Source organism: Heterodontus francisci, chromosome 47 (assembly GCF_036365525.1).
Source record: "Heterodontus francisci isolate sHetFra1 chromosome 47, sHetFra1.hap1, whole genome shotgun sequence".
NCBI lineage: Eukaryota > Metazoa > Chordata > Chondrichthyes > Heterodontiformes > Heterodontidae > Heterodontus > Heterodontus francisci.
In genome coordinates this window covers 11,588,319-11,600,064 of record NC_090417.1, presented here as the reverse complement: position 1 = coordinate 11,600,064, position 11,746 = coordinate 11,588,319, and the positions used below count along the sequence as shown (strand labels likewise).

The 11,746-nt window shown below is 44.3% G+C and overlaps 1 protein-coding gene across 1 annotated transcript; it reads right to left on the bottom strand.

Annotated features, from left to right (window-relative positions):
• Window positions 1-3,648: 3,648 nt before the first annotated feature.
• LOC137357159 (lysine-specific demethylase 3A-B-like) lies at window positions 3,649-8,307 on the bottom strand. The gene is made up of 5 exons (XM_068023260.1): window positions 8,229-8,307; window positions 7,933-8,116; window positions 5,832-6,043; window positions 4,146-4,289; window positions 3,649-3,692 (listed from the first exon to the last, which is right to left on the bottom strand). The coding sequence occupies exons 1-5, from the start codon at window positions 8,305-8,307 to the stop codon at window positions 3,649-3,651; spliced, it is 663 nt and encodes a 220-aa protein (XP_067879361.1).
• Between the last annotated feature and the right edge of the window lie 3,439 nt (window positions 8,308-11,746).

The window sequence follows — 11,746 nt, the reverse complement described above, 5'->3', positions numbered from 1 at the left end:
TAAATAAATATGACAACTTACCAGCTACATAAATAATGTTGCTTCAAGACCAGATCAGACACTGGGTAACTCACCTCCTGACTGACAAAGCCTTTCCAACATCGACAAAAGGACAAGTCAGAAGTGTGACAGAAGACTCCCCATTTGTCTGGTTGAGTGCAGCTGTAGTAACACTCAATCAGCGCCACACATGACAAAGCAGCCCCCTCCACCCCCTGAAACATTCACTCCTTCGACCAGCAACACACAGTGGCACCATTGTGAACCACCTGCAAAATGTACTGCAGCAACACACAAAGACTCCTTCAACAGCACCTTCCAAATGCCATGGCCTCTGCACCTCAGAGAAGGTCAGCATATGAACACCACCTGCAGGTTTCCCTCCAAGTCACACACCATCCTGATCAGGAAATGCATCAGTGTTCCTGCACTGTGGCTGGCTCCAAATCCTGGAACTCACTCTGTTAGAGAACTGTGGGTGTAAGTGTAGCACGTGCACTACAGCTGCTCAGGAAGTCAGCAATATTCACATCCCATAAACACATAAAAAGAAAATAATCTCATCTCCCACTTGTCTGAACCCTCTTGCACAAGAAAAACAGTTCTAATGCCGCTAAACAATAGAATGACAAAACTGTGACGAGATCAGAGCCTAGATTTGGATTCCACAAACCCAAAAAAAAACCATGCAATATTAGTAGGTTCAACTGAAGTGAATGAGTTAATTGGCAGATTTTGTTTCCCACAGCAGAAATTTACAACACTCAAGTACAAAGAGCCACATTCAAAACAAGGAAAGAGGGTTTTTTTTTAAGTGGGCTTTCGTGACTGACCCTCCAAATTCCATCATCAACCCAAAGGCAATTGGGGCAAAATTCCCTAGTTCCAGCTCCAGTGGTAGCAGAATGGGAAAAAAAAGATTCCCAGCCACCATGGGCACCTCTCCAACACCAACAAGAATCCCAGCAACAATCCATCGGAAGGTTTGCACTTGGTCCCCATCCTGATCTGCTGTCAGGAAGCTTTTCCACATTTTGGGGCCTCAACATGAGTCACAGGTGAGCATGCAGTCTGTTGAGGCCTTTTAACGTCGTAAAGGGAAGCTCCACAGGGGCAGCCGAGTCCATAAAGACATGTCGCCACCCACTCCCTGACCCAATACGGGGCATGCATGAAAAAGCTGCCCTCTGCAGAAAAGTGGTATCAGTACAGAAGCAATCTGGTAAAATTCCACATGTTCTGGTACTTCAATTCATCATCTTGCCTGACTGTGCTGAGGCCCAGAGCAGAATCTTACACTTCAGCAAAATCTCGGACCAAGTTTCACTTGATACTGAAGTTAAGTACTTTCCTTCAGTTCTCGACCAAATTTGAGGCAGGAGCTAAGCCACATTCAAACAGACACAGACAGCTTGGCCAACTCCTCTTTCAAAGTCACAAGTAAATCTAAGGCAGTGCATTCCAGGTTCAAAGCACTCTCTCTTTAAAAATCTTTTCAAGTCACTATTTGTTCTTTTGCCAAGGGCCTTAAATGGTGTCCTTTACTTCTTTTCCCTTCTGCCAAAGCCAACCGTTTCCCTCAGTGTCCTCTGTCCAGACCCGTCATGATGTTTAACACCTCTATCAAATCTCCTCTCCACATTCTCCTCTTATGAGAATAACCGCAGATCCTCCTCGACTTCTCCATCCCTGCAAAGATGTCAAACCTTCACATGCTTCCCGAAGTGCATCACCTCGAATTGAACACAAAACTCCAGTTGAGGCCAAACCAGTGCTTTATAGGGTTCACTGTAACTCACTTGCTTTTGTACTAAATGCCCTATTTATGAAGCCCAGGATCCCACCTGCATTTTTAATCACTTTCTCTGCCTGCCCTGCCAAAGATTTGGCAAGTTATGTGTATGCCAGCAAGTTACTTTACTTCCAATCCAGGAATCCCAGGATATTTCATGGAGCTGTGCGAATCTGTTTGTGTCAGTTTGGAACTCAGAAGATCATAGCTTAAGGCAACACCAACTCGCTCAATGGAAAAAATACCAGGAACACTGACAATGTTAAACTATTATACAAGGCTATTACTTCGGCTTAAGATCGCCATCATTCAGGTGGAACAAGATGAAACCTCTTCTCATGTACGATGCCATGTGCAATGCAATGTCAATCTTGGCTCAGTGGTAGCACTCTCCCCACTTGAGACTGGAGCAAATAATACAGACTGGCACACCCATGCAGGACATATAGAGCTGCCATCCTTGCATCCACATTACACTCAGGCCAGTGGAAAAAAATTCCATACACGAGCAAGGTTTACCTCCTAGTTTCTGGACCGACATTTATCCCTCCAACAACTAATTAACTCTGGTCATGAACTACAGGCTGTTTGTGGCATCTTGATGTACATAAATGGGTTGGCAGGGGATCCTGCATGACAACAGTAAATACACTTCACAACTACAAACTTGGCTTTGAAGCAATTTGGGACATCCAAGGTTGTGAAAGGTGCTACATAAATGAAAATTCTTTCTGGTCAGATCATTATTTGATATTCAGTTGTGCATCTTTCATACAATAAATTTGTTCAAATTTATTTTTTTAACAAAGGAGGCCTGTAATAAATTCAGTACCAACCAATATTGAAAGAAGAGATCTTCGGGTTGTTATTCCTGAGACATGTTCCCAAACTTTTACCCAGCTGTCAGCCAACCATGGAAAATACAATAACAATGACAGAGTGAGTTCGGATTCATCGCCGAGCAATCCAAAATTTGGAAGCTGACAAGGTTACAAGAACAAGTGTGGAAAAGAGTTAAATGGACTGTTTTGCTCAAATCCAGAAGGGCTTACAACTCTCCCACTCATAGAACTATGGTCAGTGCAGATTTCAATTCTCCAAACCTTCCTTCTATCTGCAGCTGTAAAAAACCATTGTACACACTCTCCCTGCAACTTTCAAAGAAATGAACAATGACACCTTCCTTCTCTTAGCCAGGCCCTCCAGTGGATGCTGAGTTGGTGACGATATTTAAGACTGATGACGTGAGATTTTGGCACATGAAGGGTATGAAGAGTTATGAGGATAGGATGGGAAAGTCATGTTGAGGTAGATTGGGCATGCTCTTATCTGATTGTGATGCATCCTTATATTTCTATTTCTTCACTTGCCCCGACAATCTCCACACTGAATCGCATTCGCCACCATTATGTTAGCCAATGACTTCTGTCACACCTCTGACATGAGTCACAACAAACTGCTTATTTGACAGCAACTTTCCTTTCGTCAGAAGAGCACATGACAGCCCAGCCTATTTCAATAGTGGCTTTGAACCGCAGCAAACAAAACACATGGCTGAAACTGCAGCAACTTCTGAGAAAAGCATGGTGCTTTCCTCATGAAATTGTATTAAGTGGAGACTAGTCGCATCATAAAAATACTACACGAGGGACTATGAGGTTGAAACGTGATTCATGGAATCACCGAAACAACCCAATTCTTGCCACAAACATTAGATCATGATATGCAATCTGCTCCATCCTGCCCTGAGCCTTTCATGCACACTCAGTACTTTTACAAGATTTAAAAAAAACTTCTTCCCACCGTCATAATTTTAATCCTTTCTTGGAACATTTTTTTTTGAAATTTCCATTGCATTATTCTTTGAAAAAGACTTGCATTCTTACATCACCTTTCACAACTTAAAAAGACAATCAAAGTGCTTTACAACCAACTCATTACATTTAAAGTGGCATCACTTTGGTGATTTAGGTCATGCACAGGAAGATCCCACAAACAGCGATCACAACCAGGTAATCTGTCTTCCGTCATGTTAGTTCAAGGATATATTTTGCCCAGAATGCTGGGCAATCCTTTCCTGCTCTTCTCTGCATAGTCCTGTGCAAAATTTCACATCCAATTGAGTGGGCAGACAGAGCCTTGCTTGAAGGTCTCCTCCAACTATGCAGCGCTCCCTTCGTAATGCACTGCCTAGATTTCACCATCATGTCCCTCAGTCTGGGACTTAAACCCACAACTCTCTGACTGCCTTGTCAGAGTGCTACCCACTGACCACAGCTGAGTTGGCAGTGAAAGTGCATGCATGGGTGCACACGTTCACACAAAAGACATGTAAACACACATGACTTCTCACCTTTTCCAGTCCTGGTGCTTTTTTTATGATTCATGTAAAAACAGCCACACCTCAGGCACACCCAATGAATGTGAAATACCGCACAGTGACAACTGTCACACGTCTCTTCCTTCTCTCCAAATGGCACCTTGAAGGCAATGGAACCTGTGGAAATACAGTTGGTAAATGCAGTGCCTGAACCATCGTGATCCATTCATTTGAGACACTACCTGCAGCATTGCAAGCACTGTCTTTCAACTCAGAAACCTTGCCATTGCTGACCAATCATGCTTGCTGGGAAAGGCTTTTATACAGACCTTGGCTGAGCAGCACCAAAGGTCAAATAGCTTGCAGCTGCTCAGACTATGCTGACACACGCAGTGAGAACACTCGCATGACAGATGGGAGACCGAAAGTGCAACCAGCAAGAGGCAATGCCTTGAGAAAAAGGTAGGAACAAAATATGACATCAGTACAACCCATAAAGGACTGAGGAGCCTGTTCATGGGCCACTCATTTGATGGGCACATCCATGTGCTACACTTCCCAGCAAAACTGAACCCATGGAATAAAAGGGACAAGGACAGCATGCAGACTAAGTTGGCTCAATGACAGGAAACAAAGAGAGTAGAAGCAAAATACTGCGGATGCTGGAAATCTGAAATAAAAACAAAAAATGCTGGAACCACTCAGCAGGTCTGGCAGCATCTGTGGAAAGAGAAGCAGAGTTAACGTTTCGGGTCGATGAAGGGTCACTGACCCGAAACGTTAACTCTGCTTCTCTTTCCATAGATGCTGCCAGACCTGCTGAGTGGTTCCAGCATTTCTTGTTTTATAACAGAGAGATTAGTGCTGACTGATTCTGTTAAGACTGGAGGCAAGTTTACAGTGCAGTTCCCCAGGTCATGGACTACTGCTTTTCTTCATGTAGATTCATGACCTACTCTTGGGTGTGCAGGGAACAATTTCAAACTTTGTAGATGGCACACAATGAGAAATTATTGTAAACTGTGAGCAGTAAAGTGCCAGACTCAAGAGGACAGAGACAGGCTGGTGGAATGGGCAAGCAAGTTATGACAAACAACTGTAAAACAGCATTCAATTCTGGCCATCAAACTTTGGGAAGGATGTGAATGCATTGGAGAGGTTTCTGACAAGATTGACGAGAATAGTTCCTGAGATAAGAGACTTCATTTTCGTATATAGTTTTGGATAAGCTCAGGCTGTTGAGAGGAGATTTGAGACAAATTTGATTTCAAATCCTGAGTGGTCTGGACAGAGACAATCAGGAGAAACTGTTCCCATTGGTGCAAGGGTCAAGAACCAGAGCACACCAATTTGAAGCCACTGGCAAATCGAACAGTGAATAGAAGAAAAACTTTATTTTTAATTCACACTGAATTATTCCAATCTGGAATGTGGTTGAGGCAGATTCAATCATGGCTTTCAAAAGTCAACTTGGTAACTACCTCAAGAGAAACAATTTGCTGGTCTTCATGGTAAGAGCAGGGGAGTGGTACTAGATAAGTTGCTCTTGCAAGGAAGGAGCAGAGCTGTTACAGGCCAAATGGCCTGGCCCCGTTTTGTGACCGTTCCGTCATGTCTATGGTCTCTCAGCATTTTGACGAGGCAAAATTTAACTTCAGTTAGCACTGAGTGCAATTTTGCATTAAATCCCAGAGACATCGTGGTTCCTGACCATCTTACCATCGTAGCTTTCAGTGATCTTCTCCAGCGGTCGCTGTTCAGCCAGCACGATGTCACAGAATGGATCGCCTACGTGTCCCAAGATGTAGGGAGAGGGTTCGGGATTAAGAACAGTCTCTGTGGCACTGGCCGCTGGCTGCAGCACAATTTCTTCTTTCACCTGGTCTTCTGTGGAAAAAACCTTCAGACCGCCATTTCTACTGATGGACAACCTGACAGCAGAGACAGACACACATTTAATAAGGGACAACTTCTTGCCTGTACAGTTAAGAATTCTTCTGAAGGTTCTTGCCCAGTGCTGGGCGACTGTTGTATTGAGCCCCAGCAGCCCTCTCGAACACATCCCCATGTCCAGCACAGTGATCTACAGGAGGTTTTTCATCAGCAGCAATCAAACTCAGACATGCAATTTCATTCAAAATTACTCCACTCCAACTTTTGATCCCCAGACTAAAACAAGATCGAGCAGAGGTAAAATGAGACAACAGACTCATGAGCCTGAATCAGTGCTTCCGACAAAGATTTCTTTCCTCAGTGCAAAAATCAGAAGTGAGTGAGAACCTGACTTTTTCTTTGTTAACAGCTGGACAACATAATGGATGATCTTTCAGCAGCTACACAAACAGGAACTCCTTTTAAATGCTACTTAGTCTGGCTCAGTTTCACGTGTGGGACACTTGTGCCACAGCAGTGCCCTTTGCCAAGTAGCAGCCCTGTTGACTGAGCTACATTGGCTCCAAATCCAACAATGCCTGCTTCCTTGTTTTCAAATGCCTCTCTGGCCTCACCCCTCCCTATCTCGATAATCTCCTCCAAGATCTCAAACATAAAAAAAGCAAAGCACTGCAGGTGCTGGAAATCTCAAATAAAAACAGCAAGTGCTGGAAATACTCAGCAGCTCTGGCAGCATCTGAGGAGAGAGAAGCACAGCTAACGTTTCAAGTCAGTGACCTTTCATCAGAACTGGCAAAGATTTGAAAATAATTAGGTTTGAAGCAAGTGAAGGGGGTCAGGGGTAGGAGGTTAGTGGGGAAGACAACAAAAAGGGAAGGTGTGTGATAGTGCAGAGGACAGGAGAAATTAAATAACAAAGCTGTCCTGGGACAAAGGCAAAGAGTGTGTAATGCTTCTGGTGAAAGACAAAGCATTAGTTCACAGAGTGTTAATTGCATTGTCATGAGCAACTCTGCGCACATGAAAAAAACAGGCAAATGGTTAAATATTAAACAATATCATAATATGTTAAAAAAAAAGCCAGTTCTGCTCTGACACTGTTGAACTCAAGGTTGAACCCACAAGGCTGTTGAGTGCTTAATCAAAACATCAGGTACTGCTCCTGTCACTGGAACACTGCAGCAGGCCAAGGACAGAAATGTGGGCACGAAAGCAGATGATGTCTTGAAATGGAAGCGACCGGAAGCTCACGGTCATGCTTTCAGAATGAGCAGAGGTGTTCCGCAAAGCAGTCACCCAATCTGCGTTTGGTCTCCCCAGTTTAGAGGGGACCGCACTGTGAGCAGCGAATACAGAAAACGACATTGAAAGAAGTACAAGTAAATTGCAGCTTCACCTAAAAGCAGCGTTTGGGGCCTTGGGTTGTGAGGAGAGGTGGTGGTGAAAGGGCAGGTATTACACCTCCTGCAATCGCATAGAAAGATCTCTATACTGCTCTAAATCTGGCCTCTTGCACATGGCCTATTTTCATCTGTCCGCCTTCGCTGGCTGTGCCAACAGCTGCCAAGCTCTGAAATTCACTATCTAAACCTATCTGTGCCTCTACCTCATTTCCAATCAGCCTCAAAACCGAGCTCTTGGATTAAGCTTTATGGTCAACTAGCCTTGTAGCTCATGTGGCTAACTGCTGTATTTTGTTTCACAACGCTCCTGTGAAACTTTTACAATGTTAAAGGCTATATAGGTGGAAGTTGTGCAGGAGTACAGTATTTGTGCAAGACAGCATGAATGTAGTGGGTGGTGTCAGATACATCAGGGAGGGTAGTGGTGGAGACAGTTACTGATGGGGAACAATTATAATTTATATAACACGAAGTGAATTTCAGACAACTCGTTCTGCATCCCACATTTCTTCAATGTCACATACCTGCGGAGATGCATGAACCTGCAGGAAAAGGACAACGGAGATAAATCTAGTCCCTTCCCACTGCAACTTGAGCAGCAGTCTCGGTAGAGAGGGATGTTGGTGAAAAGCTCAGTGCAGGGAATGTCCTGGAGGAAGCAATCTCCTGCACTCTTCAGCAGCATGGGCGATGGCACATCCAATGCATCTGCAAGACACAAGAGACAATAAAGCAACATAAACAATCGCAACACATCCAACAATATCCAGGCCCAACAATAAATAGGATCATGTTCCACATTTGTTCCCTCCAACGTTACTGGCAACGTTACTCTGGCATTTCTCTGGCTCTTGCCTCAACCTTACGGTGGACGAATGGGACAACAGGCTCAAGCCCATCGAACTGCTTCCCCCTCCTCCTCCTGCACTTCCCATTTGCTGCCATCAATGGACTAGCCCTGATGTTTCACTGGGTTGAACTATCACTTGATACACAGTCATCCATATGGAGCAGAAAAGTCCCCAAATCTTCTTTGCTTAGACAGTTCCAATTCATGTCCACACAAAGTGGGGCTTGACACACCCTCAGCCCTTTGGGTGGCAACATGACAGCATTTTCCTGGAGTCTCCAAGAATTAACCATTAATCTGTACTGACTTCTGCTCACAGTCCAGAAGAAGAAAATGACAGCAGCACAGTTAACCAAAGACAATGGTGTGTTATCCAGTTCCATTTCTTCAACAAGTTTGGCAGAAGGGGGAATAATGTCAGAGGTCAGGTGATCCTGATACAACCTCCAGGAATACGTCCAACCAGAGTTGGCAATTTTCTATTGGATTGGGAAGAGGATCAATCGACGTTCCTGTTCTCTAACCAGCAACACCTGCTGCAAAGCAAATCGCCTGCCAACACCCACCATTGCTTAGAATCTCAAACTTGCATCCACAAGTTACAGCAAGAGTGTGTGAAAAATAAGCAGCTAAGACAAACTATTATATCTCACACAAATCACTGAAAACAGAGCACAAGTTAATAAGACCATTAGATAAAGCAAACAAAGCACTGCGCTTCATTTTTAGAAGGGATAGAATTGAAACAAAGAGACATTATGGAGAACTTGGGTTGGACCACACTTAAATACACTGTACAATTCTTGTCTCCATATTACAGAGGATATGGAAGCACTGGAGATGATGCAACTAAGATTGACAATGATACCAGAAGTGGAAGGTTATATTCATAAAACATTAAACACGATGTGGCTCTTTTCTGTAGAAAACAAATGGCTGATAGGAGATGTGATGCAGCACTTCAAAAATGAAGTGTTTAATATGGCAGATTTAGAGAATATTGTAACCTTTGTGGAAAAGACCAAAACTAGGACATTTAAGGTTCTGACTGACGAATCCAATTGTGAATTGAAGAGAACCATCTTTGCGCAAAGAGTGGTGAGGATGTTGAACTCGCGACCACATTGAGGTGTGTACCACAGAAGAATTTCAGAGGAAGCTAAACACGAGAGAGAAAGGAGTCGAAGGATATGTGGACAGTTCAAATAAAGGAGTGCTAAAAGTGCAGCATGAACACTGACATGGACAAGCTGCGCCAAATGGCCTACTTCTATGGAATTCTACCGAGGATTAACAGAAAATACCAACAGCAGTCATACCATTCTGCACACGGCTATTTACTTGATCCAGTTTTCAGCTTCCTCTCACTTCTGGCTCCTCCTTACTACAATTTGTCACCTTCTCCTGCTGCATGACCTGACTTGCCTTACGCAGATCTGTCAGCTTGCTCTCTTGCCTTGTCCTGAGGCAGCATTTATTTTCTGCTTGGTCACTGTGCTCACTGTCACAGCTCCTTCTGGCCACAAGCCTCCTCTCTGTTTCTGCCTGCTGCTTTGCACTATTTAGCATGCGAGCAGGTTCCATCTCTAACCCTTGGCTACCAACCTGACCTGAAACAGTCTCGTTACCGTGGCTTCCTTGTTGCTTTGTCATGCTGTCTTGTTCTGAATGTCATGTGAGCCATGCTTTCTTCAGCTTTCCCTGGCAGTTGTGTGGGTTGGACTGCAAAGATGGACCAGCACTGAAAGCATCTTGACCAGCCAACTGTTTGACCGGTGTTAGCATTGGCATCAGTACTTCTGAACTTATCTCCCCAGCAGTAAGCAGACATTCACTGGAGACTTCTTCGGGAGAAGGAGTTGCTGCCCTGGATGCCTTGTACTTTTTGGGTGTGCACTAATCTGTGATATTGCTTCCCCAGCTTATTCCTTTTATATTTAAGATACCATTTAAGGGAGACAAATCGTCATTCTCATGGCCTAATTCTTGACTGCTTTGCATGGCAGTTAGTGAGCTGCAAAGACGTTCTTTCTTGAAAGCCTTGCAGCCACTGTTTGCCCGCTGATCTATGCTCCAGTTAAGATCAGTCCTGGAATAGATGCTTTTCTTTATCTTGTCACTCAATTCCACCTGTGGTACGACTACAATTTGTTTCTCAGCTGAAGGAGGGCAGGGTGTAGAAGGTATTTGATTATAGTTAGAAACTTTCTTCAAAATGCCAGAAAGGTCACTTGTTTTCTCAGGCTCCAGTCTTCCTAGTTTGAAATTTCCATTGGAATCTTTGTTCATGATATCCTGTGGAATGAGTTCCCAAGTTGCAGGGAATTTTGGAGACTCGCACGTTGGCATTGTCAATGAATGCTGACCAAGGTGATGTACCACCATTGGGGGAGCAAGCAGCAGAGGGAAAGCTTGCACTTTGGCCAAGTCACATTTCTCTTCCAGGTAACCACAACTCAAATCTTCAAAGCTATCTTTGCTGCCTGAAGCTTTCAGTTGAAGCAATGAAAGGGGTGTTTTATATTGGATTTTCTGTTCTTTCAGCTTCTGTGCAGTTTCTCGTGGCAGTCTCTGCAAAGCAGAAAGCTGTGCAATGGTCTCAACAGCTGAGTAGAAGAAGGCCGCTCCGAAATCGAGATGCCTTGGCACCTCGTCATTGGCAGAAGGTTGGCGTTGGGTGTTAGTTCCTGCCTTGCTGGTAAAATTGGGAGAGTGTTGTGACGACATCAAGTCTGAAGCAGATCTCGAGAAATCTTTACTGCTACAAGTTGGCCTGGCATCTGGAGATAGCGCAGGAGGTTCTCCAGATGTTGTCTTCTGCTCATTCATAAATGCCGAGACTGTCCTCATGTCTCTGGCCTCTGCCAGCACAATTGAAGTGTCTCTTTTACCATGCTTGAAATCAATTGGGTCAGCACAATCCAAATTCTGTTGGAACAGGGCCTCTTGGTACATCTGGCCTCAAGGTCACTTCTTGAACTTGTACTACTATGGATTTTCACACCATGTGGAAAAGGATGTATAACATGCCCATAAACATCTCTAAAAGCACAAGAGAAGATATATGGTTACTTTACAGATAATGACTAGCTTAAAGTTACAGTTCTCAGTACTTTTGCTCATTGCTCCTTGTGAAGTTGCAGACTCTTGGGCATCAGGCCCTTCAGGCTTGGGCTAGTATACCATCACGATTGCCCCACCTTCCCCAGGCTGATACAAGCGCAGTTCAGGGATCAAAGCTGGCAAATTCATTGCCTTAGTGGTTCAGTGCCACACTGTGGATTACACTGACCACCTCGGCCATTGCAAGAGCTTACGCTGGTCACTCTGATCATTTAGAAGCCAGCACATATGGCTCCAATTATGCCTCTACGCTTGGTGCAGTAACATTCCCCACTCCCTGACTCTGGGATAGTTAAATATCTGTAGGGCCGAGATTCCCTGGCGCTTACAAGAATGAGAGGTGATCTCATGGAAATATTTAACAG

Excerpts from the sequence above, each read along its gene's own strand:
- LOC137357159 (XM_068023260.1), bottom strand. The coding sequence starts at position 8,307 with ATGGGCTTGAGCCTGTTGTCCCATTCGTCCACCGTAAGGTTGAGGCAA. Across the intron at positions 6,044-7,932 it reads AGGTTCATGCATCTCCGCAG|GTTGTCCATCAGTAGAAATG; the intron begins GTATGTGACATT and ends CTCTGCTGTCAG. Across the intron at positions 3,693-4,145 it reads AAGCACCAGGACTGGAAAAG|TTGTGAAAGGTGATGTAAGA; the intron begins GTGAGAAGTCAT and ends TGTCTTTTTAAG.